Here is a 25249-nt window from a genome sequence, read left to right as displayed (position 1 = left end):
CACTTGCCGCCATCTCCCACCCCTTGAGATCCACGCCCTCTGACTTGCCTCCCCCCGCCCCCCCCGCCCCCCCCCGCCCCCCCGCCTCCCAGTCCCAGGCCTGGATGCCTCCACGCTGGCTCTGCAGCAAGCCTTCATCCACAAACAGGCCGTCCTCCTGGTGAGTGCCGGATGGGCTGTGGGAGGTGCCCTGAGCACGGGGCCTGCCCGGTCACCACCACCACCTCTCCCCAGGCCCGGGAGATGACCCTGCAGGCCATGGCGCTCCAGCAGCAGCCTCTGAGTCCCACCCCAAGGCCCTTGCCCCCGGAGGTGAGCCTGGCCTGCCCAGGTGAGCTCTGTGCTGCTCTGGGGCAGTAGGCCCGCAGCCTATCGTGGGCAAACACGGGGTCCCTGAGAACAGGCTGGTGTGTCCCAGAAAGCGCACCCTACGCCCTGTTCTCTGCAGAAACCCCTAGCACCAGAGGCACGGCCGAAGTTTGTGGGCACTGGACCCCCAGCCAAGCCTGTACTCCCGCGCTCCACTCCAAAGCCTTTGGCCCCAGCCCCTCTGGCCAAGACCCCGAGACCCCCCACCAAGCCCGTGGCCGCCCCCATTCTAGCTCAGGACCTGCTTTGTCCGGAAACCAGTGAGTGTCCTATGCCAGCGGGGGGGGGGCGGGTGGTTCCCAGGACAGGACTGGGACTGTAGCTGTGTCCCCTGTAGCCTTACCCTGTCCCCCACCCGCACCCCTTGCCCACAGCTTCTCCCTGCCCGGATCTGGTCCGGTATTCAACGCTCAACTCTGAGCACTTCCCACAGCCCACACAACAGATCAAGAACATCGTCAGGCAGTACCAGCAGCCGCCGCGGGGAGGCCGGCCTGAGGCCCTCAGGTCAGCTCAGCCCCCGTCCCCGCCCTCCGGGCCTCTGGAAGAGTGGCCTCCTCACCGCGTGGCCATCAGCCGGGTGGCCGTTCACCCGGGGGGCAGCCCGCTGCCCAGCCCCCTTCAGGGAGTGAGTTTGCTCACGCAGATGGTCCAGACGAGCCCTTCAGCCAGAGGAGGGCCTAGATTGCTGCTCTCTAGGTAGTGCTGTGTGACCTCAGGCCAGTCTCTGATCCTCTCTGGGTGCTCACGTATAACGGTGGGGGTGGGGGGTGGAGGAAGAAGTTCCCTATTACAGGAATTTGTGACTGGGAAGAAGAAACTCCTGTCCGATCCCAGCAGGAAGGATGGCGGAAAGGTGTTTGTGAAGCGGCCAGACCCCCACGAGGAGGCACTGATGATCCTCAAGGGGCAGATGAGCCACCCAGCGGCAGCATCTGGCAGCCAGGTGGGCGGCACTTCCGGGCTGGGCCCCAACAGGACAGAAGACAAAGCGGGGCATTAGAAATTCAGAAACCTGCTGCCCCTGCCACTGCCCCCTTCCTGGGTGCCCCGTCTTGCCCCCTGAGCACTCTCTTTGTGGTGGGGACAGGTGCCCAGAGAGGCCGTGGCCTTGGTCAAGCCAGTGACCAGCACCCCAAGGCCATCCATGGGACCCACACCAGGTGAGAGGCCAGGAGGGAGGGAGAGAGGGAGGGAGGGAGGGACATGAGGGTCCAGGTATATGAGGGAGCCTGTGTGCGCACAGGGGAGTCCTGGTCTACGTGTCCGTGGCATGTGTGTGTGTCTGTGTCCCTGAGCCCACGTGGACCTATTGTGTGCACATTTGTGTAAGTATATCGGCACTTAAATAACACTGATTTCAGGCCAGATCCACTCTGGCCTCACTAAATCCTCACTAAAATCCTTCAAGGAAGTACTGTTTTTGTCTATACTTTACAGATGAGAAAACAGACACAGAGGGGTGAAGTGACTTGCCCAAGATCACAGTTCAAAAGTGTCAGACCAGGGATCTAAACCCAACCCTCCTAGCCTCACAGTTGGAATCCTAATCTCTATGTCCTCTGCCTCATGGCAACCACAGTGAGTCTTTAAACACATAAATCAAAAAAATACATACATACATACATACATACATACATACATACATACATAAATCAGCTCACCTCATGTCCCTGCCAAAAGCTCTCCCATGACTCCTAGGATGAACTCCAGACTTCTCACTATGGTCTGTGAAACCCTGCACGATCTGCCCACCTCCCCAACCTCATCCCTTCCCACTCTCCCTTTGGCACACTCTGTTCCTGGAACACAGCAAGCCCACTCCTACCCCAGGGCCTTTGCACTTGCTGTAGGTAGAATGCTCTTCCCCAGAAGATCTTTGCATGCCTGGCCCTTGTATCATTCAGGTCTTGGTTCAGTGTCATCTCAGAGAGGTATGCCAGATCACGGAGACCGAAGGACCCTCAGAGGCCAGCCCCTAGACTCTTTACTAAGTAGCCCAGATTTATTTCCATCCCAGCTCCTAGAACTGAGAGCTTTATTATGCCTTGTCTGTTCTATCTACACTTACCACAAGACTCAACACAAGGGCAGGCGCTTTGTCTGTACCGTTCACCCCCAGCCTGTAGCACAGACCTGCTGCATATACTAGGTGATCTATATATGTGTCAAATGAAGGATTGAGCCAGGGTGGAGCTGTATGACTGTGCGTGTGGCCTCATGATTGGTGTGTCTACAGCCAGGGGTGTGGGAAACCACTTAGCCCCGGCCCCTTCCCCGACAAGAGGTCGCCCCCAATCCCCTTCCTCATCAGCACTGCCTCTCTCACTCATGCCTCTCCGACTCACTGTGCTCCCCAGGGCCGCCCTCGCGGTCGCTGGAGCCCCCCGAGGAGCCCCTGCAGACGCGGCTGCACCGCCTGGTGAACCCCAACTTCTACGGCTACCAGGACGCCCCCTGGCGGATCTTCTTGCGCAAAGAGGTACCTGGCCCGGCTGAAGCCAAGGGAGGGGCTGCAGGGGGGCGAAGCCCTCTCCCCTGCAAGGGGCAGGGAGGAGGGGCAGGGCTGGGGTGGGGCACGAGGTGGGGCCTGGGCTAGAGGAAGGAGTCAGGGCCAGGGGTCCTGGTGGTTTGGAGCCCGCTGTATCTAGGGGGTGGGTCCGGGTGTGAAGCAGAGTGAGGGGACTGTCCCAAGGGCCTCACTGGAGCCCCGATCCCACAGGTGTTTTACCCCAAGGACAGCTACAGCCACCCTGTGCAGCTAGACCTCTTGTTCCGGCAGGTGAGGTCTTCTTTTCCCTTTCTGCCTCAGTGTACTCATCAGGGCAATGGGTACATAGACTAGCTGTCTGCAGATTTTGCTTCTGTACTCTTGGATTTGGGGTCCTTGACCACAGTGAGGATGGGAAGCTGTTCTACTGAATTTCCCACCCTCATGGACAAGGTCAGTAAGCCCACAATTTGATTTAACCAGACACACCATTTTTCTGAGCTAGGTGGGACTCAGAAGTCAGATCCCAGCCCCAGCAAGCAGAGGAGAAAGCTAGGGCCCAGGAAGGGCGGCATGGGTTGTAGAAGAGAGGAGGAAGGAGGGGCGCCTGGGTGGCTCAGATGGTAAAGCGTCTGCCTTCGGCTCAGGTCATGATCCCAGGGTCCTGGGATCGAGCCCCACATCGGGCTCCTGGCTCGGCGGGGAGCCTGCTTCTCCCTCTCCCTCTGCCTCTCTCCCTGCTCATGCTCTCTCTCTATCTCTCTCAAATGAATAAATAAAAAATCTTAAAAAAAAAAAAAAAAGAGAGAAGGAAGGAGGGGGGCCTTTGTAAATGGGATCTGATTCACACAGATGACCCCACTGCTGCAGAAATAGGACCCTCCGCGTTCCCACTCCCACTAGACCAGTCCAGCCTGGGCTCCCAGCGCGGGGAGTCTCACCAGCCACCCGCATTGTGGCCCATTCCCACAGATCCTCCATGACACACTCTCCAAGGCCTGCCTGCGCATCTCTGAGGACGAGAGGCTGAAGATGAAGGCCCTGTTTGGTACCGAGGGGGGCGGGAAAGGACACGGATGGGGCAGCCAGCTAGAGTCAGGCCAGTGCTTTCCCAGAGGGAGATCGGGGCTGACAAACCCAGCCCCGTTTGCCTCCCGGACAGCCCTCCTGGCTCTGCTTCTGGCCTCTTCCATGGCTAGGTGCCAGGCTGAGTTCAGTTTTGCCTGACACACAGTGTGGCCCTAGCCATCCTTTCTGTCTGTGTAGACACTGAGAACACGCTGTTCCAGTACCTTCTTGCCGGGTGTCAGCCTCCCTCCCTGCAATGTGGGCTGGCAGGGGAGGAGGAGGGAGGGTTCTGACCTGACCCGGCATCCCTTAGCCCAGAACCAGCTGGACACACAGCGGCCCCTGGCAACGGAGAGCGTGAAGCGGGCCGTGGTCAGCACCGCACGCGACAGCTGGGAGGTCTACTTCTCCCGCCTCTTCCCCGCCACGGTGCGAGCCCCCTGCCGGCCCCCACTCACCCAGGGGCTTCAGGGAGGAGGCTAGAAGACGCTCACGTGTCCCTTATCCCCACCCCAGGGCAGCGTGGGCACCGGTGTGCAGATCCTAGCTGTGTCCCACACAGGCATCAAGCTCCTGCGGATGGTCAAGGGCAGCCGGGAGGCTGGCGGGCAGCTGCAGGTCCTGCGCACATACAGGTGACCGGCGGGCGAGACTGTGGCTGGCTGGAGACGGCCGTGGACCGGCAGAGTAGCGTCTCCTCCCCGACCCTTTCCCCAGCCGACTGCCGAGTGCCTGTGATGTGCCAGGCTCTGTGCCAAGCCCTTTTGAGCAAGTCCATTTTACAGACGGGGAAACTGAGGTTCAGTGAGAGAAGTGGCTTGTCTCAGGTCACACAGCCAGGAAGCGGATGAGCTAGAAGCCCACTACCCTGTCCCGCCTCTTAGACTGTACCCCAGCCCTGCCCTCCCCACTGCACAGTGGGGGCGTCTGTGTTGTGAACAGCCGAGTTTTGTTGCAGCGGGAAGGGCAAGGGTGCTCTGGCATAAGACCTCGCTGAGTCCTTGGACCCCTCCCCTACCAGCAGCCCCTTTTGTCGTCTGTCACACAAGGACAGGGATAGAACCTCGCTCTTTGGTTGCGTGAAAGCCTCTTGCTTTGAGAGATGCAGAGAATTTGGTCAGTGGGTGAAAGATACATTTGTGTGGGCGAGATCTGGGAGGTTGGATTAAAAAACAAACAAAATGGAGCAAGGCAAAGGGTAGTGAGGGCTGGAGTGTGAGTTCACAGGGTGCTAGGAAATGAGCGGGAGCCACAAGCAGGATGGGGAGGGGACGCTGCGCAAGCTCCCCGGGTCCCGTGGTGGCAGGTGGCAGGGGGCTTGGGTGGAGCTGGGCTTTGGGAACGGTACAGGGCAGGAGCAGGAGGAGCAAGAAGGGTAGGGAGGAAGGCGCCCTCTGGCCAAGGAGCCCTGCCTTCAAGCCACTTTCCCGTTCTCCAGCTTTGCGGATATCCTGTTTGTGACCATCCCCTCCCAGAACATGCTGGAGTTCAACCTGGCCAGCGAGAAGGTCATCCTCTTCTCAGCCCGAGCTCCCCAGGTCAAGGCCCTGGTGGACGACTTCATCCTGGAGCTGAAGAAGGTCAGGGTCCTCCTACGGATGCCCCCTCCTCAAGGGGCAGGGGGCGGAGAACAGGGCTCTCGTGCACCTGGACACACCAGCCGCACCTGCCTGGGCAGCATGGATGCCATTGTGGGTGTGCGTGTGCATGTGCGTGTCCAGAGACTTTGGTCATCTTTCAGGCCTTTCCATAGGCCGTGCTGCCTTCCACCTGGGACACCTGTTCCCACTTCTGCCGGCTCCTTCGGAAGCCTTTCCTGATGCCCTCATCATGGGTGTCACAGCACCCCCCACCCCCGAGCTCCAGGGCGAGTGCCCCCTTCGGCCTCCCACAGCCTCCCTTCCTCCCGACTGGGCAGCCTCAGGCCCAGCGGCTGGCCTCAGTGGGGCAGCTTTGGTGAGGGACAGGATGGCTAAGGCCTATGCATGTGCCCTGATGGCCGCCTGTGTTCATCGGACCCCTGACTCCAGCCCATTACAAGGCCACCCCTTCAACTTGCGTAGCGTCCTTCCCTCTCACACCCACGGAATGGTCCCTCCCCCAGGAGTCAGGGAGGAATGGCTATGGATGAGAGGAGCCGGGGTGTGCCCCAGGCTTCTGGGAGGAGGGGGATGGGACCGCAGCCCCTCACCCTGCCCCTGGGCGACCCAGGACTCGGACTACGTGGTCGCAGTGAGGAACTTCCTGCCCGAAGACCCCGCGCTGCTGGCCTTCCACAAGGGCGACATCATCCACCTGCAGCCCCTGGAGCCTCCTCGAATGGGTCAGGGCCGTGGGACACAGTGGGTACGGGAGGGGGAGCTGGGCCAGGGGGCCTCCCTGGCAGGTGCTCACATCAGCTTGACCCCCAGGCTACAGTGCCGGCTGCGTTGTCCGCAAGAAGGTCGTGTACCTGGAGGAACTGCAGCGCAGAGGCCCCGACTTTGGTGGAGACCCCCGGATCCCCTCCCAGCCTCCAGTGCTCCCAAACCTGGAAACCCTAAACAGTTCCTCCTGGCTTCATGCACTCACACTGCACATGCTCGGTGGGGCTTTCTTGGTGCCCCGGAGGGGTCTGGCCTGGCCAGGCCTCCTCAGGCACCTGCTGCGGCCCAGTCAGTTCCTTCTGGTGGCCCCTAGCCCAGCCCTCTGCATATCGGGCTGAGGGGTCTCTGTGTTAGTGTCCCCATGTGTGTGGCCTGGGTCTCTCTCTTTCTGAGAGTCTACAAGCACCGTTTTCTACTCTACCTCCCACTGAGGGAATGCCTTCCCTTTCCCTGTGTCCTTGTCTGCAAATAGGCTCCATGGCATGCCTCCCTCACAGACCCTGGGCAGGGGCAGGAAGGTGCTCGAATATCCCTAGAGGGGCCCCTTAATCCCAAGACGAGACCCTTCTCTCTTAGTCTCAGACCCCTTACCTGCGCCCTAGGCTGGAGATTCGGGACCATCCACGGGCGCGTGGGCCGCTTCCCTTCGGAGCTGGTGCAGCCTGCCGCCGCCCCCGATTTCCTACAGTTGCCAGCCGAGCCAGGCCGGGGCCGGGCCGCCGCCGTGGCCGCTGCCGTGGCCTCCACAGCGGCTGCATGGGAGGTGGGCCGCAGGAGGGAGGTGAGACCGGCAGGGCCGGCCATGGGGCTGAGACCGCGGTGCAGGCAGACAGGAGCAAGGTCAGCCACGGGCGTGGCCAGTCCCAGGATAGGGCGAACCTGGTAGGGCTAGCCAGATGTGTGACCCACAGGATGTGACCAGAGATGGTTGGAGGTGTGGCCAAATGCGGTCGGGATGGTGGGGGTCAGCAGAAGGATTGTGTTGAGACCCATGGGGCAGGGACCAGCCTGGGGGCCAGTAGGGGTGGGGCCAGGCAAATGGGGCGGGGTCAGGCATGTGGAATGGAGCTAGCGAGGGAGGGGTGGGGTGAGGTAAAACTAAGGAGTGAGGGAGGATCAGCCACAACCAAGCAGCTGGGGAGGCCAACCCTAGGCTGAGATGGGGGGCGTGGCCAGGTGCCGCCGGGGGTGGGGTCAGCTGGGCCCGTGGGAGGTGTGACCAGGCGGACGGTGCCAGGACTACCGAGGGGGAGTGGGTCTAGGTGGGTGGGGGTTAGGGGCAGCCTGAGAGGGTCTGGGCAAAGTCAGCCTGTGGTTGGGTGTGGCAGCTATGAACGTGACCAGGTGTGGCAGGACAGGACCTCTTAGCTCTGGCCCTTCTGCAGGGTCCCCTGGTCAGGGCTGGCCCCCCTGACCGAGCAGAGGACAGCCTGACTCTCCCCCCGTACTCGATGCTTGAGTTTGCCCAGAAGTATTTCCGAGATCCACAGAGGAGACCCCAGTGAGTGGTGGCCCCACCCCTGGTCCCCACTCTGAGGAAGGTCCTTCTGGGGCTTCTTGCAGTCATCCAAGTGGGGACACCCCACTTCTGATGGGGGGGATGAGAAACCACCCAGATGTGAAGTCCACCTGCAGCCTCCGCTTCTGGGAGCCTTCCTGCCTGGTTGACTGACATTGGGTCAAGAACACTCTGGGTGGAGGGGCGCCTGGGTGGCTCAGTTGGTTAAACGACTGCCTTCGGCTCAGGTCATGATCCTGGAGTCCCTGGATCGAGTCCCACATCGGGCTCCCTGCTCGGCGGGGAGTCTGCTTCTCCCTCTGACCCTCCTCCCTCTCATGCTCTATCTCATTCTCTCTGTCTCAAATAAATAAATAAAATCTTTAAAAAAAAGAACATTCTAGGTGGAAAGGGGATGTAGCTGGAGGCTCAGAGGCAAGACTAGTTAGTAGTGCCTGTCTCCTGTTGCAGGGATGGCCTCAGGCTAAAATCCAAGGAGGGTCGGGAGTCCAGAACCTTGGAAGACATGCTTTGCTTCACCAAGGTGTCCAGCCCCAGGCCTGTTTCCCCACCTGTAAAATGGTGATGCAAGAGCCCCCGCTCCCAGGCCCCTCAGGCGAACAGCCTTGTCCTCAGTGGGACCCCTCCCAGCTCTCAGCACCCCAAGGGCCTGATTCCTCCCAGCGGCAGCATCTGTCCCCATTGCCAGGCAAGCCTGGCCACCTTTTCTGTGATGTGGACTCTCCTGTCATAAGACGGGAGGCACCACCTGGCCCTCCTTCTGACTTGTCCTTCCGCCATCATGACACAACCCCCCCTCCTCCCCTCACAGACCCCACTCCAGGAATCTCTCATCGAGCTCAGCGACAGCAGCCTCAACAAGATGGCCACCGACATGTTCCTAGGTGTGGGGGTGGGATGGGACCGCGGCCAGGGCCCGGGGGCCGGGTGGGATCCAGCACTGCGTGACCCTGCTCATTCCCCCCACCGCCCCGGTCCTAAGAGTCTTCCCCTCCCCGCAACTCAGACCTGGGGCCCCATTAAAGGAAGAGGAGCCCCCAGCTGCCTCGGTTGTACCCTCCCAGGGATGGACCCAACCTTGGGGTACCCTGGGGTGAGTGGGCAGTTGGGGTGTCTGGTGGCCTGAGTGGGACAAGTCGTTCCTATAGCTGTGATGAGGTTCATGGGTGATGCTCCGCTGAAGGGCCAGAGTGAACTGGATGTGCTTTACACCCTCCTGAAGGTCAGTTCAGCAGACTTTGCCGGATGTTCCCTTTCCTGCTTGTGTGGCTCAGTTTCCCCATCTGTCAACCAAAGTTGCAGGACATTGCAGGGCGAGGAGGGGGGAAGCCCAAAAAGGAGTGCATCCTGCAGGTGGGGAAGGGGCTGGGGAAGGGACACCAGGCCTTTCTCCAAGTGCACACCCTGTTCTTCTCTGCCTCGTGTGTGGCATGGGCCCTGGCTTGCCCTCCTCCAGCTGTGTGCGGACCATGAAGTCATGCGGGATGAGTGTTACTGCCAAGTTGTGAAGCAGATCACGGACAACACCAGTACCAAGCTGTGAGTGAGCTGGGCCTTTACCTCTGCTCCCTAGTCCCCATGCTGTGTCCCTGCTTCAGGAGGGGCCAGTTCAGCCTCTCACCCCCCACCCAGGTCTTCCCTCCTGATTCTCTCCCCCCTCATCCTTTTCCTCACCCAGTAGACAGACCACATGTGCTTGGGATTGCTTGGTCTGGGACAAGCCACTGCTGCTCTCTGAGCCTCGCTTTCCTCATCTGTAAAATGGCAATGATAATGTGTTAAGTCCAGGATCTTGGTTTCAAGTGACAGAAGCCGCATCCAAGCTGATTTAAGCAAAAGAGGGTTCAGGTGACTGAAAGGCCTAAATATAGCTTCAGGCATGGCTGGATCCAGGTGTCATTGGGAACAGGCTTTCTCTATGTTCTAGTCCTGCTTCTCTCTGTATTGATAGCATTCTTTTTTTTTTTTTTTTAAAGATTTTATTTATTTATTTGACAGAGAGAGACACAGCGAGAGAGGGAACACAAGCAGGGGGAGTGGGAGAGGGAGAAGCAGGCTCTCTGGAGCAGGCAGCCCGATGCGGGACTCGATCCCAGGACCCTGGGATCATGACCTGAGCTGAAGGCAGTCGCTTAACCAACTGAGCCACCCAGGCACCCTATTGATAGTATTCTTAAGTAATATCTCCCATCCACTGGCAAGATGCCAGCTCTGGGGAGACATTTTCCAGCTCAGTAATCTTAGGGAAAGCAAGATGGACCTGATATTGTAGCAAAAATTCCCAAATCCAGTCTTTTTGGCTTGAATTAGTCCCGTGCCCATCCCTGAACCAACCCCCATGGCTGGAGGATACGGAGTTTGACTGGCTAGAACTGGGTCAAATTTTCATCCCTCAACCCATCACCAGATCCAAAGGAAGGCTGAACTCTAATTGGCCAGACCTGGATCAACTAACCATCCCTAAACCAATCACTGTGGCCAGGGGGCTACAGTGTTCTAGTTGGCCAGACCTGGCTCCCATGCCTGGCGCCAAACCACGGTGACCTAGGGAGGAGTGGGTGCTTTCTTAAAGGAAGCCCGAGTGCTGTCCCCAGACCCCAGCAGTCCCCACGAATGAAACCTCACCTGTGGGGCAGGGTGAAGGTGAATGACTGTGTCTTGCCCAGGACTGACACACAGCCAGTGGCCAGCATGGGATGCTCTTGTTACCTACTAGGTCCACCCTCCCGTCCCCATCTAGTCTACCTCCCCCACTCGCTCTCCATCCCCCCGAGGAGTTTTAGAAGCACTTGGCATATCCTCCGGCCCCTTCCCACCCCCTGGCCCTCCCTGCCACTACCTGTGCCCAGCCCCACTGGGTTCCTCTTGCCCTCCTTTGAGGACTTCCTCCCAGGAGCCTCCCCAGAGAGATTCTACCCAGAGAATAACTCGAGTTTTTGCGCATGTCCGGCCTGTCCTGTCAGGGACCTCATCTCCTCCTCTCCCTGTCGCCCACCCTGGCATCCCAAGCAGAATGTACCTCCTGCATGGCTGTGGCCCACCCCCCCTTGGCCGGGGAGCACCCTCAGCAAACAGGAGCTGCCTGAGAGCCGGAGACGTCCAGCCGCGTCCCAGGAGACTCCTGGCGCGGCACTCCAGGGCTGCGGGCACCTGTGACGTGGCCCTGTGTGCGTGTGCCCTCAGGGACAGCTGCCTGCGAGGCTGGAGGCTGTTGTACATCATGGCTGCCTACCACAGTTGCTCCGAGGTCCTCCAGCCACACCTCGTTCGCTTCCTCCAGGACGCGAGCCGGACTCCAGGCCTGCCCTTCCAAGGTGAGGGTGAGTGGTGACTCCGAGTAGTGAGCACGTGGAAGGGACTTCTAGGTGGGCCCAGTGGCAGGAGCAAAGTCCTGGAGGTGGGACTGTGTGGCATGTGGGAGAAGGAAGGAGGCAGCAAGGGCCTGGTGTGCTGGGTGAGGCCTTGCTTCTCTCTCGGCCATTGCGAATCCACGAGGGTCTTGAGTGGGTCTGGGCAGGGGTGAGACCCAGCTGGTGGCAGGGTCTCAGCCTTTCCCCGCTTGGAGTCTGGAGGAAAGGGGCCAGGCCTCAGCCTTACCCCGACCCTTGTTTCCAGAGCAACCCCTGGGTTCCGCCTAAGAAAAAGGTCATCATGGCAGTCATGAAGGAGATAGGGCACCTCACTTTGCCTGCCCCCGAGTCCTCCTCTTTGATTCAGTTAACATTCCCAGACTGTGAGATGAATAGACCCAGCTCCCCCGCAGGGAAGGGCTCCCAGATCCGTGGAGGCAGCGGGATGTGCCCAGAAGTCTTGCCTCCATCTCCTCCCCAGAGCAGGGTGAGGGCACTCTTTAACCCTGAGAAACAGACGGTGCAGTCTTCTGCACTGGACTCTGGGTGAGGGAGGGTGGTTGGCAAGGGGGTTCCAGCTGGCGGGGGGACATACCCCCCGGTCAGCAGCTGGAGGTGACAGCTATTTTCCAAGGCTCAAAGGTAGCCAAGGGGACCGTGGGCTAGACAAAAGGCTTTAACCACATGGGATGTGGGTTCGAATGCAGTTCTTATACAGCAGCCCTCAGCCTTGGGCAAATCCCTGCCCCTCTCGGGGCTGTTTCCTCAGCGACCACGTGGGAGAGGAAATGCCCCATAGATTGTGGAGAGAAACCAGTGGGCTCGTGGCTGGTGGCCGGAAGAGCCTCTTTCTCGCACTGCCTACCCTGGGCAAGGCCTTGACTCCCCGTCTCTGCAGGTATTGCCAAGGCCTGCGAACAGAATCTGCAGAAAACCTTGCGCTTCGGTGGCCGCGTGGAGCTCCCCAGCAGCATGGAGCTTCGGGCCATGTTGGTGAGCGTGGGGTGGGGTCAGGAGGAGCGTGAAAGAGGAGCCCTGCCCAGAGACCCTGTGGGCACTCAGCGTTCACAAGTGTTCCTGCCCACGCCGGTCCAGAGCCCCTTGGCTTGGGGGACTTCCATGGCCGGGGACAATTGCTGGCCCAGATCCCAGGACCTGGCCTTTCTCATGTCCTCCCCTCTCTCTGTCCCAGGCGGGCCGCAGTTCCAAGAGGCAGCTCTTTCTTCTCCCTGGAGGCCTTGAACGCCATCTCAAAATCAAAACGTGCACTGTACGTGAGGGACTGTTCCTGGCAGGCAGGTGCTGGAGGGAGACTGGTGGGCCCCCAAGGGTGCTGAGCCAGGCAGGGCAGGACTTATGTCTCAGGGAAGCAGACCAAGTCTCAGAGAGGTGAGGGGTCATACTGCCAAGGAAGAATCTGAACCCTGAGTCTCTCAGACTCCAAGAGCTGTGCTCCTTCCCTGCATGAGGCCGATTCTCAGAGGATTGTTCGTGTACCTGCAGGGGGCCTGAGGAACTCTGTGCTTGGCTTCCCGGGGCCTGGGCCGACTGTGAGGACGGAGATCGGCTCAGTTGGCCCAGCCTCACCCTTCCCTCCCTCCAGGTGGCCCTGGACATGGTGGAAGAAATCTGTGCCGAGATGGCTCTGACACGCCCCGAGGCCTTCAGCGAGTATGTCATTTTTGTCGTCACCAACCGAGGTGAGCGGCCAGGACTAGGGACGCTGGGCCCAGCCTGTAAGGCCCAGGTCAGATGCCACTTCCTTCAGGGAGCCCCGGGCTGCCATGCCTAAGAACTTTCCTGTGCGCCAAGCAGCCCCAGCTCTGGACGTTGGTCTTGCCTACCAGACTGGAAGTTCATGGAGGACAGCGGCTTGCTCAGCGGGAGCCCATGGGCCCTGCCCTCAAGCAGCTCACGTCCTGGGAAGTTTCCTTGAGTAGGCCCTGGCTTCTGGGGCCCGCCTGTCTCTCAGGCTGTAACAGTGGTCCCGCCTGGCCCTTCTCACGCGGCCCAAGGCCCCTTCCATCTGCGGCCCACTCTAGACCGTGGTCTTGCCTCCTGCCCCCGTGGTCGGCCCCAGCCACCTGCACCCAGCCCTTGTCGCTGCTGCCTGGGCTCTGAACTGTGTGTCCTCAGTCCTGACTGCCCGGGTCCAGCTAAGACAGGGCGGGGCAGTGGTAACAAAATGGTCCTCATAACTGACATTTATGGACCAGATACGGTGTCCCAGGCACAGTTCCAAGCATTTTAATTGTAAAACTCCTTTAAGCCCGGCAGCAACCTTACGAAGTAGACGGTGATCAGCCCCATTGACAGGGAAACTGAGGGCCAGGGAGGTTGAATAAGTTTCCTGTGGCTGCTATAACAAATTACCGCGTATTTAGTGGCTTAAAACAACACAAATGTATTATCTTACGGTTCTGAAGGTCACAAGTCCTGAAATGTCAGCAAGCCTGGCTCCTTCTGGAGGCTCTAGGGGAGTATCCCTTTTCTTGCCTTCTCCAGCTTCTAGAGGCCGCCCACACCCCTTGGCTCCTGGCCCCTTCCTCCATCTTCAAAGGCAAGAGTGTAGAATCTTCAAACCTTTCTCTCTCTCTCTCTCTCACCTTCCTAACTCTCCTTCTGAGGACCATTGAGATGACATCGGGTCCACTTCGATAATCCTGGATAATCTCCCCTTCTCCAAATCCTTAATTTAAGTACATTTGCCAAGTCCCTTTGCCATGAAGGCAAACATATTCACAGGTTCTGGGGAGTAGGACATGGACCTCTCTGGGGAGGGGGTCCATTATTCAGTGGAGGTTAAGGGATTTCCCTAAGGTCACACCGTGGGGATTTGAACCCGGGCAGTCTAGCCTCAAGAGTCTGGACTTTGTCATCATGCCACACCCCCTCTTTGGTAAAATGTTACTGAAGATGTGGGATGGGGAGCAGGAAGGTCAATGCAAGAAAGAAAAACTTAAACCTCCCTCACAGACTCAGACCCCCTCATTGCCAGGCCCCAGTCCTCCCCACCCCCAACCCATTCCAGGAGCTGGGCAAGGGGTCTCTCCTGAGGGAGTTCTGTAGAAAAGCACCCATGGGTCTCATGATCTGCGGCCTGTGGTGCTTCTCCCTGTCCCCAGCCTCCTCTGGAAAGGGGCTGGGCTTCCTCGGAGCATAACCCAGGACACTTTCTGAGACCTAGATAGGCTGTAGCTTGGACTGGAATTATTCCCAGCTCTGCTCATCAGCATTCTGCAGACATAGGGCACCCTGTTCCATACACATGCTCCCCTTTAGGAAGGACTCCACATGCTGGAGCGGGAAGGGCCTCGCCCAGGCTCTGCACGTACGCTCTGCAGTCACCCCCGGCTCTCCACAGGCCAGCACGTGTGCCCGCTCAGCCGCTGTGCCTACATCCTGGACGTGGCCTTGGAGATGGAGCAGGTGGATGGTGGCTGCATGCTCTGGTTCCGGCGTGTGCTCTGGGATCAGCCACTCAAGTTCGAGAATGAGCTCTACGTGACCATGCACTACAACCAGGTCAGCACATGTGGTCCACTCTGGGGTTCTGGAACCTTCCACACTCCCCTGTGCGAAGTCAGACTGCACAGCCTTGGCATCTGAGGCCTTCCCAGCTATAGCAACTCTGGGTGCATGCTCAGTTTTCAGAATCCCCGGCCCACTGGCCATTCCTGAGTGCTGCAATGCAGATGTCCATGACACTCTTCCTTGGCCACTGTGGGGACTCCCATGTGGCCTTCAGGGCCACGGCCCTCCCCGCTCACCCTCACATGCCTCTCAGTGTTCCCCAAAGCCCAGGAGGGTGGCCGGCCACCCCAGCCCAGAAACGGGCGGGAGTGGAACTATTAAAATCGCGTGTGTTCACGTCTTCCTCAGAGGAAAGCGTGAGTGCAGGCCTGCCTGCAGCCCCTCATCGGAATTGTCCCCCGCAGGTCCTGCCCGACTACCTGAAGGGCCTGTTCAGCAGCGTGCCAGCCGGTCAGCCCAGCGAGCAACAGCTGCAGCACATGTCCAAGCTGGCCTCCCTGCAGCATCGGGCCAAGGACCACTCCTACCTGCCCAGTGTGTGAGCACACCCCTCACCCCGCCCCGCCGAGGGCCCTTCCAGGCCCCAGCACTCCGCTCCTGCACCCGCATCTGCCAAGCTGGCTGGGAAGGTGGGGGGCGGGGGCTGGTCCTGGCCCTGGGGCCGAAATCTTCCACCACCCACCGTGAGCTGGGACTCAGCCTCCTTCCGCAACACTGCGTCTGGTGGGTCTTCACAGCTCAGAGAAAATGGAACGATAAAAAAGCTTTGGAGATGCACAAAAAAACAGGTTTCTGTGGCCACGCAGAAAGATTCGGCCACAGAAACGTTCACCGCGGTACCACAACCTCAATCCCCAACAATAGGAGATTCCTTAAATAAATCCTGGGTGTCAGGCAGCGTTTCAACCTATGTCCCCAAAGAGGTGATACATCAGTCATCCTAAGGCTTTTGGTCTCAGAACATTTTTGCTCTTAAACATAGGACCCCAAAGAGCTTTCGTTATGTGGGTCGTACTTACAGTATTGAAAATTGGAACTGAGAAACGACTTCAAATATTTGTTTGAAAAATAAGGATAATGTATTAAACAGTATAAATAACTGTATAATAATTGTAGTTCTAAAAACACGTGAGAAGCAGTTATAACTCAAGCAATGTAAATTATGTGCCGATACAAACAACTTCTAAAAAACTGTATTTTCCTAAAAAATCGGAGAGTGGCACGAGTTTACGTTTTGCCCATCTCTTTACCAACTGGCCTAACAGAAGACAGCTGGTCAGATGTGCTTCTGCGGTCGGTGAGCTGGGATCTCACAGGTCATGTGGCCTCTGGCAAATTCCACTTGTGCGAGAACAGGAGGGGAAAAGGCCAAGTAACATCTTAGCTCTTAATGTTATCAGGGAAATGGCTTTGACCTCCCAGGCCCTTGGCCACACCCTGAGAAGCCCTGGTATGAATAATAGTGAGATAACGTAGGTAGGTACGCTGTCTCCGTAAAACTCTTTTTATGTTCCAATTTTAGGCAAAAGGCGAAGGAAGCACGTACAGCTATAATCCCAATCCTGGAAAAAAAAAAAAAATCACTGAGTTTTACTTTTTGGAAGGCATTTTGCGTGCATCATCGCAGCTAATCTTTATTTTCCGCCTTACAGACAAGGAAATTGAGGCCCACAGAGGTTACAGGGCTTACTGAAGCTTACCCAACTAATAGGTGGGGAAACTAGGATCCAAACAGAAGGGACTGGAGTAGGGGCTCTGTTGGCCCAACGGGTCCAGCCTGGAGCCCCACGCTGCTCTGCTCCATGCTCTGACCCGCTGCTGCTGGTGGTCACTTTGCCCCCCACCCCCACCAGCATATTCCCCCTGCCCCAGTGCGTCTCACCCCTATGGCCTGGGCTTCCCCTTGGGGATTGGGGCTACAAAGGACTAACCCACCTTGGGTTCAAGCCTCGGCCCCCTAGTTCACTCAGTCACCGTGTGACCCGGGGCCAGTCAGGGAACTTTTCGGAGCCTCAATCCCCTCATCTCACACAGGGAGCTTAGTGGTAGGGGCCACGGTCATGGATAGGGGCCACGGTCATGGAGCCCCTGCCATGGACCAAGGCGCCGAGTGAGCCCACTTGACAGGCAGCATTTAGTCGTCCGGGGAGGTGCAAAGATCATGTCGGTTTGGCCTAACACCTGCCCCGTGGTGAGGATGACTGAGACCGCGTGCAGGGCACGTGTGACCGTGGGCACTCAGGCCCGCTATCCCTCCACACGCAGGCGAGAGGTGCAGGACTACATCCCGGCCCAGCTGTACCGCACCCTGGCCGGCTCGGCCTGGCTCAACCTGCTGGGCCAGCACCAGCAGCAGTCACAGGCGCTCAGCCCCCACCAGGCCCGTGCCCAGTTTCTGGGTAAGCGCCTGCGGCTGGGGCAGATAAGCGAGGGGTGCTCCTGGAGGGTGGGGAGGGAGGCACTTTTTTCTTTGCACAAAGGCATTTTCGATGCTAGCCCAGCCAAGCACCTGCCTGGAGAGAACATCTTTCTAAAATGTTCACCAAGGCACCACCGAGGCTCTGGGCGGCCCTGGGCAGATGGGGGTGGCGGGTGCTGGAGAGGCGGGAGGAGCCCTGGGGTGAGGACACGTATGCTGGACGCAGGACGCAGCCTCCGAGGGAAGACGCAGGCTGCAGCCTGACCGACCGCCCCTCTTCTCCCCACCCCAGGCCTCATCAGCGCCCTACCCATGTTCGGCTCCTCCTTCTTCTTCGTCCAGAGCTGCAGCAACGCCTCGGTGCCAGCCCCCTGCATCCTTGCCGTCAACCAGAATGGCCTCAACTTCCTCAGCGCCGAGACCCACGTGAGTGGCCGGAGCCTGGCCCCGCCCCGGCCCCGCCCGGCCCCGCCCGGCCCCGCCCGGCCCCGCCCGGCCCCGCCCCCTGCCGCACCACCTCCGGGGGCTGAGCTGGGCCCCCTGCACGCAGCAGGCTCCGGCTCCGCCCCGCTCTGAGCCTCACGGGCCCGTCCGGAACATGGGTGCAACAGCAGAACCCACCCCATTGGGCTGTGGTGAAGGTCAGCCGCGGTGGGCGCTCACGTAAATAGCGCACGGGTCCAGACACTGATTCTTCCCCCGTCTGGAGGCCCGAAGCCGGAGAGCAGTTGGTTTCCACCCCCAACCCCGCCCGAGGCCTCTTTCTTGGCGTGTGGATGGCCGCCTTCTCCTTCCTCACTGGCCTTTTCTCGGCATACACATCCTTGGGGTCTTCGTCGTGTCCAAGTTCCCTCTTCTCCTTAAGAACACGGGTCGGATTTGAATTGCGCCCACCCTGGTGGTCTCATTTCAACTTCGTTTCCTCTTTCAAGGCCTTGTCTCCAAATACACTCACACTCTGAGGGACGGGGCGTTAGGACTTTATTGCAGGTGATTCTAGGAGACACTGGAGTGAGGAAGTGAGACCAGGAAGGGACGTCTCACACAACTTGGGAACACACTTTCTGGAAGGGTGTGTGAGCAGCAAGCTCCCGCTGTGGGAACTGGCGCTGGAGACAGCCTGGAACACGCCCCTCGAAGGATGCCCTCTGTTCTGGGGGCGAGGGAGCCGGGGTGTCTACCCACCTTGTCGCTCTCTATCACTAACTCCCATTGCTTTGGATTTCTGTGCACGGGCTTGGGCTTTGCTCCTGGGGGCAGAAAGCAAGCTCCAGACAAAGAGGGGCAGATGTTGAGAAGTAGCTTTGAAGGGAAGGTCAGGGCACCACTGGCACCTACTGCACCCCTAGCTCCCAAGGCTTCAGAACAGCGCCCGGCACACTGTCGATGGGTGCGTCTGTATTTGTGGAATCAGTTTCACAGGTGAGGAAACTGAAGTCCAGAGAGGTGAAGCGACTTGCCCCAGGTCACACAGCAAGTCCTAGGGAACTGGTGCTCCAGCCCAGAAGTTCTGCCTCCTATGGATCTGATCTGCAGGGGAGAGGTAAGGGTGGGTGAGGCTGTCCCACCCACAAGCCTATCTCCTCCCCTCTCCCTGTAGGAGCTGATGGTGAAGATCCCCCTGAAGGAGATCCAGTCAACTCGAACCCAGCGACCCACGGCCAACTCCAGCTACCCATATGTGGAGATTGCACTGGGGGATGTGGCGGCCCAGCGCACCATGCAGCTGCAGCTGGAGCAGGTGGGTCCAGCCCCGGCACCCAGGCCTTGTCACCCAGCCCCTCCCTCCTTCATTCCACCCACCAGGCTCTCTGCTGGGCCTGGCTCCAAGGTAGGTCCAAGGTGCCCCAGGGAGCATCCATCCAGCCCAGTGCTGGGGACAGAGCTAACCCAACTGAGCAAAAACTGTAGGTCATTCGGGTGGTCTCCCAATGAAGCATCTTAGTGGTAGGCTCATGGGAAAGGGCCCAGGTTATTTGCAGAATATTGAGGAGTTTGTTGGGGAACTGGGGAGACACAGCCAGGGCAGGGAAGGTCTGAAAAGCCTTTAAATGTCAACCTAAGAATCCGGGGCATTCTCCTGAGGGCACTAGGGAGCCACAGAAGGTTGGTAAGAGGGCAGGGACACAGGAAGTTTGAGGAAGCTCACCTGGACTGAGGCTTGGAAGATGGATGGTGAGGCCTGGGATTGAGGGTAGAGGGTGGGGTCCTCATGTGACAGACAGAGAAACTGAGGTCCACCTGCCCTGTATCTTCCCATATTTTTAGCAACTGTGGCTGCTTCTTAAAAGGCATGGCTGACGTCTAGACTCCTGTCCAAGTCTCACACCCCTGGGGTGAGAGTTCTCATCCCACTGGGGAGAGAAGATTGAGGCCCAGGGAAGGTGTGGGACCAGGACTAGGGCCTACACATGTCTGCCCTTGCCAGCCTTCCACATCCCCTCAAGATCTGGGCCTAGGACTGGCCCCCACACCAGGGCCTGCCTTGGAGGGGCCGACCTCCCAGGGCAAGAGGGAGGGACTCCCACCACCCTAGCCCTGCCTCTGAGGGACACAAAAGAGCCCTTTCGGCTCCATGTACCTCTTGGAGAGCTGCAACTCAGGACCAAGCCAGACCAAGTCTGCTTCCCACCACACCCCAATTCCGCTCCTGCCAAGCTCACCCCCAGTCTTGGCCTTACTTCTGGCCTGGCCTGCTTCCCAGAACCTTCCTCTCTGAGCTCACACCACAGTGAACCTACCTTATGCTCCTTCTTGGGCTCCTTTTCTGCTGCCCCCTCCCCTGGATGATGTCTGAATGTTGCCAAGTCTCAGCCCCTCGCCCCGCACTCTTTCTGGCCCTGAGGCAACCGTCTCTGCTGTGACAGCCCCCATATTTCTGTCTCCTGCCCTGACCTCTCATCATCTCCCCTGGAGACCAACAGGCCTTACTTGAGAACCCTCCCAGGCACTCTCGGGCCCTAACCCAGGGGCCCTTTTCCTCCCCGTCGCCTCCTCTCTTTACCTCTCTGGCCTCTGCTCTCACCACCCCCCCACCCTCTGCTCGCAACCCTGGCCTCTTCCAGCTCCCTGATGCCAAGCTTGCCCTCACCTCTCTGCCCCAGACCCTTTGCACTCCTTGTCCCCTCTTCCCTGGTTCGATCCAGGGCTCTCCCCGTCCTTCCATTTATCTGGGTGCAGCACAAGCATCACCTCTTTCCAGAAGCTTTCCCTGATCTTCTCCCTTATATATTACTATCTTCACCTTGGTAGAACTCCTTAGGGCTTGCAGATCAGTTACTTGTTTACATATTGTCTGTTTCCCCCACCAAAATGCCAGCCCCAAGAGGCCAGCTCTGTGTCTGTTTTGTCTCCATTGTGTCCAAAGCACCGCACCTGGCATGTAGTAGATACTCAGAAAGTGGTTGGTAGGATGGATGGTTGGATGGGTCCTTTTTGGCTTTTCCACTTCTTTGCAGACCCCAACCCCTTTGATGCAGCTGCCTCTGCCTCTGGCATGTTTGGGGCGGGGGGGGGGGGGGTGCATTCATTCATTGATTCAACATGTGACCACTGAACATCTCTACGTAGCAGGCTGTGCACTGGTTACAGGGAAACTGAGGTCACTGTGACCCTCTCAGCCCTGGCCCTCACCGAGCCCCAAGTCAAAGAATCTCTCCAGTAGCCCACGATCCGTGCTGAGAAGGATGTAGCTGAGCTTCCTGGGATGTAGTCAGTGAGGGCTTCCAAGAGGAGGTGATGCTGAGTATTGCGGCAGCGCAGCCGACAGACCTAGGTCCCCGTCTCGCGCACCTCTGACAGGCTGCATGAGGGGGATGTCAAGGCGCCCCACTTCTTACTGAGCTTCAGTTTCCACACTTGTCAGGTGGGGCCACGGCTCCAGGGAGGCCTCGCATTTTGCACGTGGGTGGGAGGGTTGGCTGGAGCATTGGCTGGAGTGGACGATGCCCATCATGCATGCCCTGATTTCATCCCCCGAGGGGGCCCCCCAAGCGTGGGGCAGGCACCGCTGACGTCAGCACAGATTGCTTCGGAGTGGGGCCTTGGGCCTCTTACCCCCTGGGTTCAAGTCCCCACCACCTGCCTACCAGCTTCGAGGTCTGGGGCAAGTGTTTTCAGAGTTCTGGCCTCAGTTTCCTCGCCGGTGGAATGGGGTGTAAAAGTGTCTGCCTCATAGGGATACGGTGTGGACGAGAAGGGGTAAGCTGCAGGAACTTTCGGGACGGTGCATGGCACACAGTCACGGCTCAGTCCCTGTCCTTTCTCTTTACCTCTGTCAGGGCAGCTCCCGTGGCCCCTTGCAGATCCCTGCAGGGATGCCCCCGCCGCCTGTGGTCTGAGAACCACTCTCAGGTGGATTTTCCACAATTCTCTGCCGCCTCTTCCTCCCCTCGCCATCTGGGAGCCCTGAGGCTGGCCCATGGCTTATTCTCTGCCCTGGGTGCCCCGTGGTAACCATGGCAACACATCACTAGACACTTACCACTTATCGACTAGACTCATTTTTTCCATTTAAAGGGTTTCCATGTAATAAAATCTCACAGAATCCTCCCTGCAGCCTTGTGAGGCAGGCCCTGGGAAACCGAGACCCTACTGATGAGGCCGCTGAGGCTCTGAGAGCTGAAGTCACCAGCCCTAGGTCACGCCGGTCACACGCAGCAAAGGTGGCCGATGCGCCTGGTCTCCTGCTTACTGACCCTTTCCAGCCGGGAGGCAGAGACAAGGGTGGGACCCGCCAGTCCTCTCCCAACTACATCTCACCCCAAGGGGAGAGCTGGGGGAGTGTCTCTGGCCGCGTGGACTCTCACCATCTCTCCTGCAGGGCCTGGAGCTGTGTCGGGTGGTGGCCGTGCACGTGGAGAGCCTGCTCAGTGCCCGTGAGAAGCGGCTCACGCTGCCCCCCAGTGAGATTACGCTGCTGTGACCCAGCCCCCGGCCCTCCAGCTGCCCTCTCCCAGAAGGCTTGCTGTGTGGCCCCAGGGAGGTACTGGGTCTCTCTGGGCCAGTGACCCCTGGAAGGGACCAGACGCTTGGTAGGGAGACTAAGAGGTGGTAGGACGAATGACCTAAGTTCCCGGGCGTCACATACGCAGTATGGGCCCGGCCCCAACTCGCCCCTGTGGCAGAGAAGCCCCACACCGATGGTCTAGTCAAACTGGACTCTGCATTTGCTTTACTGCGGGTCTGATGTTCAAATCTGCTGCAGCCCCTCACGTGCCCTCGAGTGCTCCCCGCACCGCTGCTCAGCTTGGATTTCTGGCCCTTGGTCTTGTCTGTGCACATAAAGGGTGTGCCTGGCAGCCATTCCTCCCTCCACACAGTTGCTGAGTAGCTGGAAAAGCAGCCTAAGGGAGGAGGCAGGAATTGGGAGGCCCAGCTGAGCCCCTGACTCACTGCCCGTGAACAGAGCGTCCAGCAGAGACCTGTCCTTATCTCTCCCTGCAGACCCGTCCCCCCAACTCCACACTCCTTAGGTAGCCCCAACCCCAGGCCCCTATCACTGGATGGCTCACACAAGGTTTGAGAGGGGTATAGTGCAGGGAGAGAGGTTTCACGTCAGAGTCTGGGGAGGAAGCAATCTGGCGAAGGCTTCCCAGAGAATGGGACACAGGGGTTGGGTTTTGAAGGATGGGTTTCGGCATTTGCTAGGAATAGATGGAGGGGAGGGGAATGAACATTCCAGAGAAAACAGTGTTCATTCCATATTGTATCCCCCAGAGCCTAGGACAATGCCTATCACAGAGTAGGCACTTGCACAACGCTTGTTACATGGATGAAAGGATAAATAAATAAATGTTGATGGAAAGTGCTGGTGCTTTAGGGAACTTGGGGAGGAGGGAGGCACTGGGCTTGGGAGAAGGCTGGATAGGTATCTGAGGGCATAAGTAGCTGGAGCCGTGGTGCCTGAGGACAGATGTATTTACTCATTCAACGGCTATTAAGCACCTACTGTGTACGAGGCAAATGCCAAGCCCTGGGACTTGGCTCACAGTGAAAGGACTATAAACCATGACAAGATCTGTGAGTGGAGTTAGCTAGGTGATGAGGGGAGGGAACAGCATGTGGGCTTTACTCGTGGAGGACTTGAGACTGAAGAGGCCAGCAGGGATGGATGGAGTCAGGCTTGCAGGCTACCCTAGGGATTTAGGATTTCATCCCAAGAGTCATGAGGAGCCTTCAAAGGTTGTTCGGTGGGAGAAGGGTTGTAATCTCTCAGATCAGACTTTGAAGAGGTCATTTCGACCACAAAGCAGAGTGAACGTAGGGGACGGGGAGGCCAAAGCGGGGGCTGCTGTCGTGTCAGCCGGGAAACTGTGGTGCGGAGGCTGCTAGTAGTGACAGGCGGGGAGAAGTTGGCATCTCTAGGGGATCAATCAGGCTGTCCTGAGACAGGGAAGGTCAAGGAAGAGCCCTTCACACATAGGCCACGGGGCTGTCCCACTTTCAAACACTGTCGGGGTGGCTTCCCCCAAAGCAGCCCCACTGAGAGAAATCCAGTGCATGTAGCTGATTTGGGAAGTGAGGGAAGTAGAAAAGGAGCCAGAAAGAGTGCGTTTTCCATCAGGCTACCCCTGCTGCAGTCACTCTGTCCCCCCAACTCCACACTCCTTAGGTAGCCCCAACCCCAGGTCCCCATCACTGGATGGCTCACACAAGGTTTGAGAGGGGTATAGTGGAGGGAGAAAGTTTCACAGGTGAGGGGCGAGAGGCCTTCTGGGTTTCAGAATCCAGGTGGGCCTTGTGAGTACGGCCCCTTGGAAGTGGCTCCTCGAGGTTGAGCTGCCCTACTGATGTGCATGGAACTGAGAGGAGCCTTCCAGCCCATCCTTGGCAAGGCTGCAGATCTATGAGCTGGAAAGGGGACTGAAGCCTAAGTTTTGGGGGTGGTTTGCTACATAGCATCAGACAACCCAAACACCAGAGCTTTGGGATTTCAGGACCTAGTAATTCAAGCCCTTGTAAAAGGAGGTCACAATCCCCAGAAGGCAGAGTGGAGAGTCAGGTGTGACAGGAGAGTCAGACCCTGCTGTGTCCCTCGGGCACCGTAGCGATACCACACTAGGCCCCTCTACCTGGGCCAGGACCTAGAAAGACAGGAACTCCAGGTAAGTGTGCGGAGATCCAGAGTAGAAGGGACCAAGCCTCGGGGTTCCCAGCCGAGCGTGTGGTGAGAACAATACAGGAGAAAGATCTAGGTCGCCTGGGAGCCGGAGACAGTCAACTGGTAAAGGCTTGAGGTCCCAGATGGGTGTGGCAGGATGCACCATATTTGGGCACTGAAAAGTAACCAGAAGGACTTCATTGCATCCCCTATGTGGGACAAGTGGCTAGACTTGGTCAGGTTCTGGGGTCCACATACTCCCCTTGCTGGTTCCCCCTGCCTCGGGGTGCTGCCTGTTGCCCAGAGCCCACAAGCCTTTTAAGAGAATCTTCGCTTGGTAGTTGAAGGCTGTGGAGCTAGCTGATTAGCTGTGTGGCCTCTGGCAAGCCCCTTGCCCTCTCTGAGCCTCTGCTTCCTTCTTTGTAAACCGGAAGCACTGACAGAAGTCTTACAGCTAATACTTCCTAAGGGGTCATCATTATGTCCAGCATAGGATACAAATGGATGTCTGGGGTGGGGGAAGACTTTTTTTCCTTTAAAAAGCTAATTCTCACCAAGTTTTTACTCTGTACCAGGCATTGTACATACACTGACTCATTTAACCCTCAAAGTACCCCCAGTGAGGTGGGGACTGTTATCACCATTTTATATACGGGAAAACTGAGGCCCACAGAGATGAAGCAGGTAACCACTAAGTGACCTAGCCAAGATTCGAACATAGGCAGGCTGGCTCCACAGTCAGTGTTGTCTCTCAGTGAGGCTCAGAGAGGGGAGGGCTCTGGCTCCAGAAGAATCAAGAAGGAGCGCACCGAAACTTTGGATGGGGGGTGTGGGATGGGAGGGGTTGTTGAGACCTAGAGAAGAGGTGAGCCTCATTTTTGTCTGGGTGAGGGGAGCTGGGCGCTGCACAGGAGTCTCTGGATTTTCTCACGACTGTGATATGACCTCCCTGTCAAGCAGGTGGTGGGCAGAATCTAGTGCCCCCCCATGTTAGAGGGCAGTTTCGAGGTAGGTGGGAGCTGGGCTTCTGG

The 25249-nt window shown here is 58.3% G+C and overlaps 1 protein-coding gene and 1 long non-coding RNA gene across 2 annotated transcripts in view; one reads left to right on the top strand and one right to left on the bottom strand.

Annotated features, from left to right (window-relative positions):
• The window catches only part of MYO15A (myosin XVA), a 50631-nt gene extending 27774 nt beyond the window's left edge, over positions 1-22857 (top strand). The window contains exons 36-65 of the mRNA XM_034989740.1: positions 93-160; positions 235-312; positions 449-629; positions 744-876; positions 1210-1315; positions 1460-1532; positions 2730-2851; positions 3092-3151; positions 3833-3908; positions 4242-4357; positions 4445-4563; positions 5367-5508; positions 6140-6251; positions 6340-6414; positions 6897-7075; positions 7680-7795; positions 8264-8336; positions 8625-8697; positions 8962-9035; positions 9270-9352; positions 10997-11127; positions 12062-12156; positions 12356-12433; positions 12767-12863; positions 14528-14688; positions 15102-15235; positions 16963-17096; positions 17409-17542; positions 18717-18857; positions 21939-22857. Of these exons, the coding sequence (XP_034845631.1) occupies positions 93-160; positions 235-312; positions 449-629; positions 744-876; positions 1210-1315; positions 1460-1532; positions 2730-2851; positions 3092-3151; positions 3833-3908; positions 4242-4357; positions 4445-4563; positions 5367-5508; positions 6140-6251; positions 6340-6414; positions 6897-7075; positions 7680-7795; positions 8264-8336; positions 8625-8697; positions 8962-9035; positions 9270-9352; positions 10997-11127; positions 12062-12156; positions 12356-12433; positions 12767-12863; positions 14528-14688; positions 15102-15235; positions 16963-17096; positions 17409-17542; positions 18717-18857; positions 21939-22040 (3266 nt within the window). The 3' untranslated portion in view covers positions 22041-22857. The remainder of the gene's footprint in view (positions 1-92; positions 161-234; positions 313-448; positions 630-743; positions 877-1209; positions 1316-1459; positions 1533-2729; positions 2852-3091; positions 3152-3832; positions 3909-4241; positions 4358-4444; positions 4564-5366; positions 5509-6139; positions 6252-6339; positions 6415-6896; positions 7076-7679; positions 7796-8263; positions 8337-8624; positions 8698-8961; positions 9036-9269; positions 9353-10996; positions 11128-12061; positions 12157-12355; positions 12434-12766; positions 12864-14527; positions 14689-15101; positions 15236-16962; positions 17097-17408; positions 17543-18716; positions 18858-21938) is intronic.
• Positions 15763-17512, bottom strand: LOC118000144. The gene is made up of 2 exons (XR_004676391.1): positions 17427-17512; positions 15763-16259 (listed from the first exon to the last, which is right to left on the bottom strand). It is a non-coding gene; the product is annotated as an uncharacterized LOC118000144 (long non-coding RNA).
• Positions 22858-25249: the final 2392 nt, after the last annotated feature.

Source organism: Mirounga leonina, unplaced genomic scaffold (genome assembly GCF_011800145.1).
Source record: "Mirounga leonina isolate KUSES-001 unplaced genomic scaffold, KU_Mleo_1.0 Mir_488, whole genome shotgun sequence".
Taxonomy (NCBI): domain Eukaryota; kingdom Metazoa; phylum Chordata; class Mammalia; order Carnivora; family Phocidae; genus Mirounga; species Mirounga leonina.
This window is presented reverse-complemented; position numbering and strand designations above follow the sequence as displayed.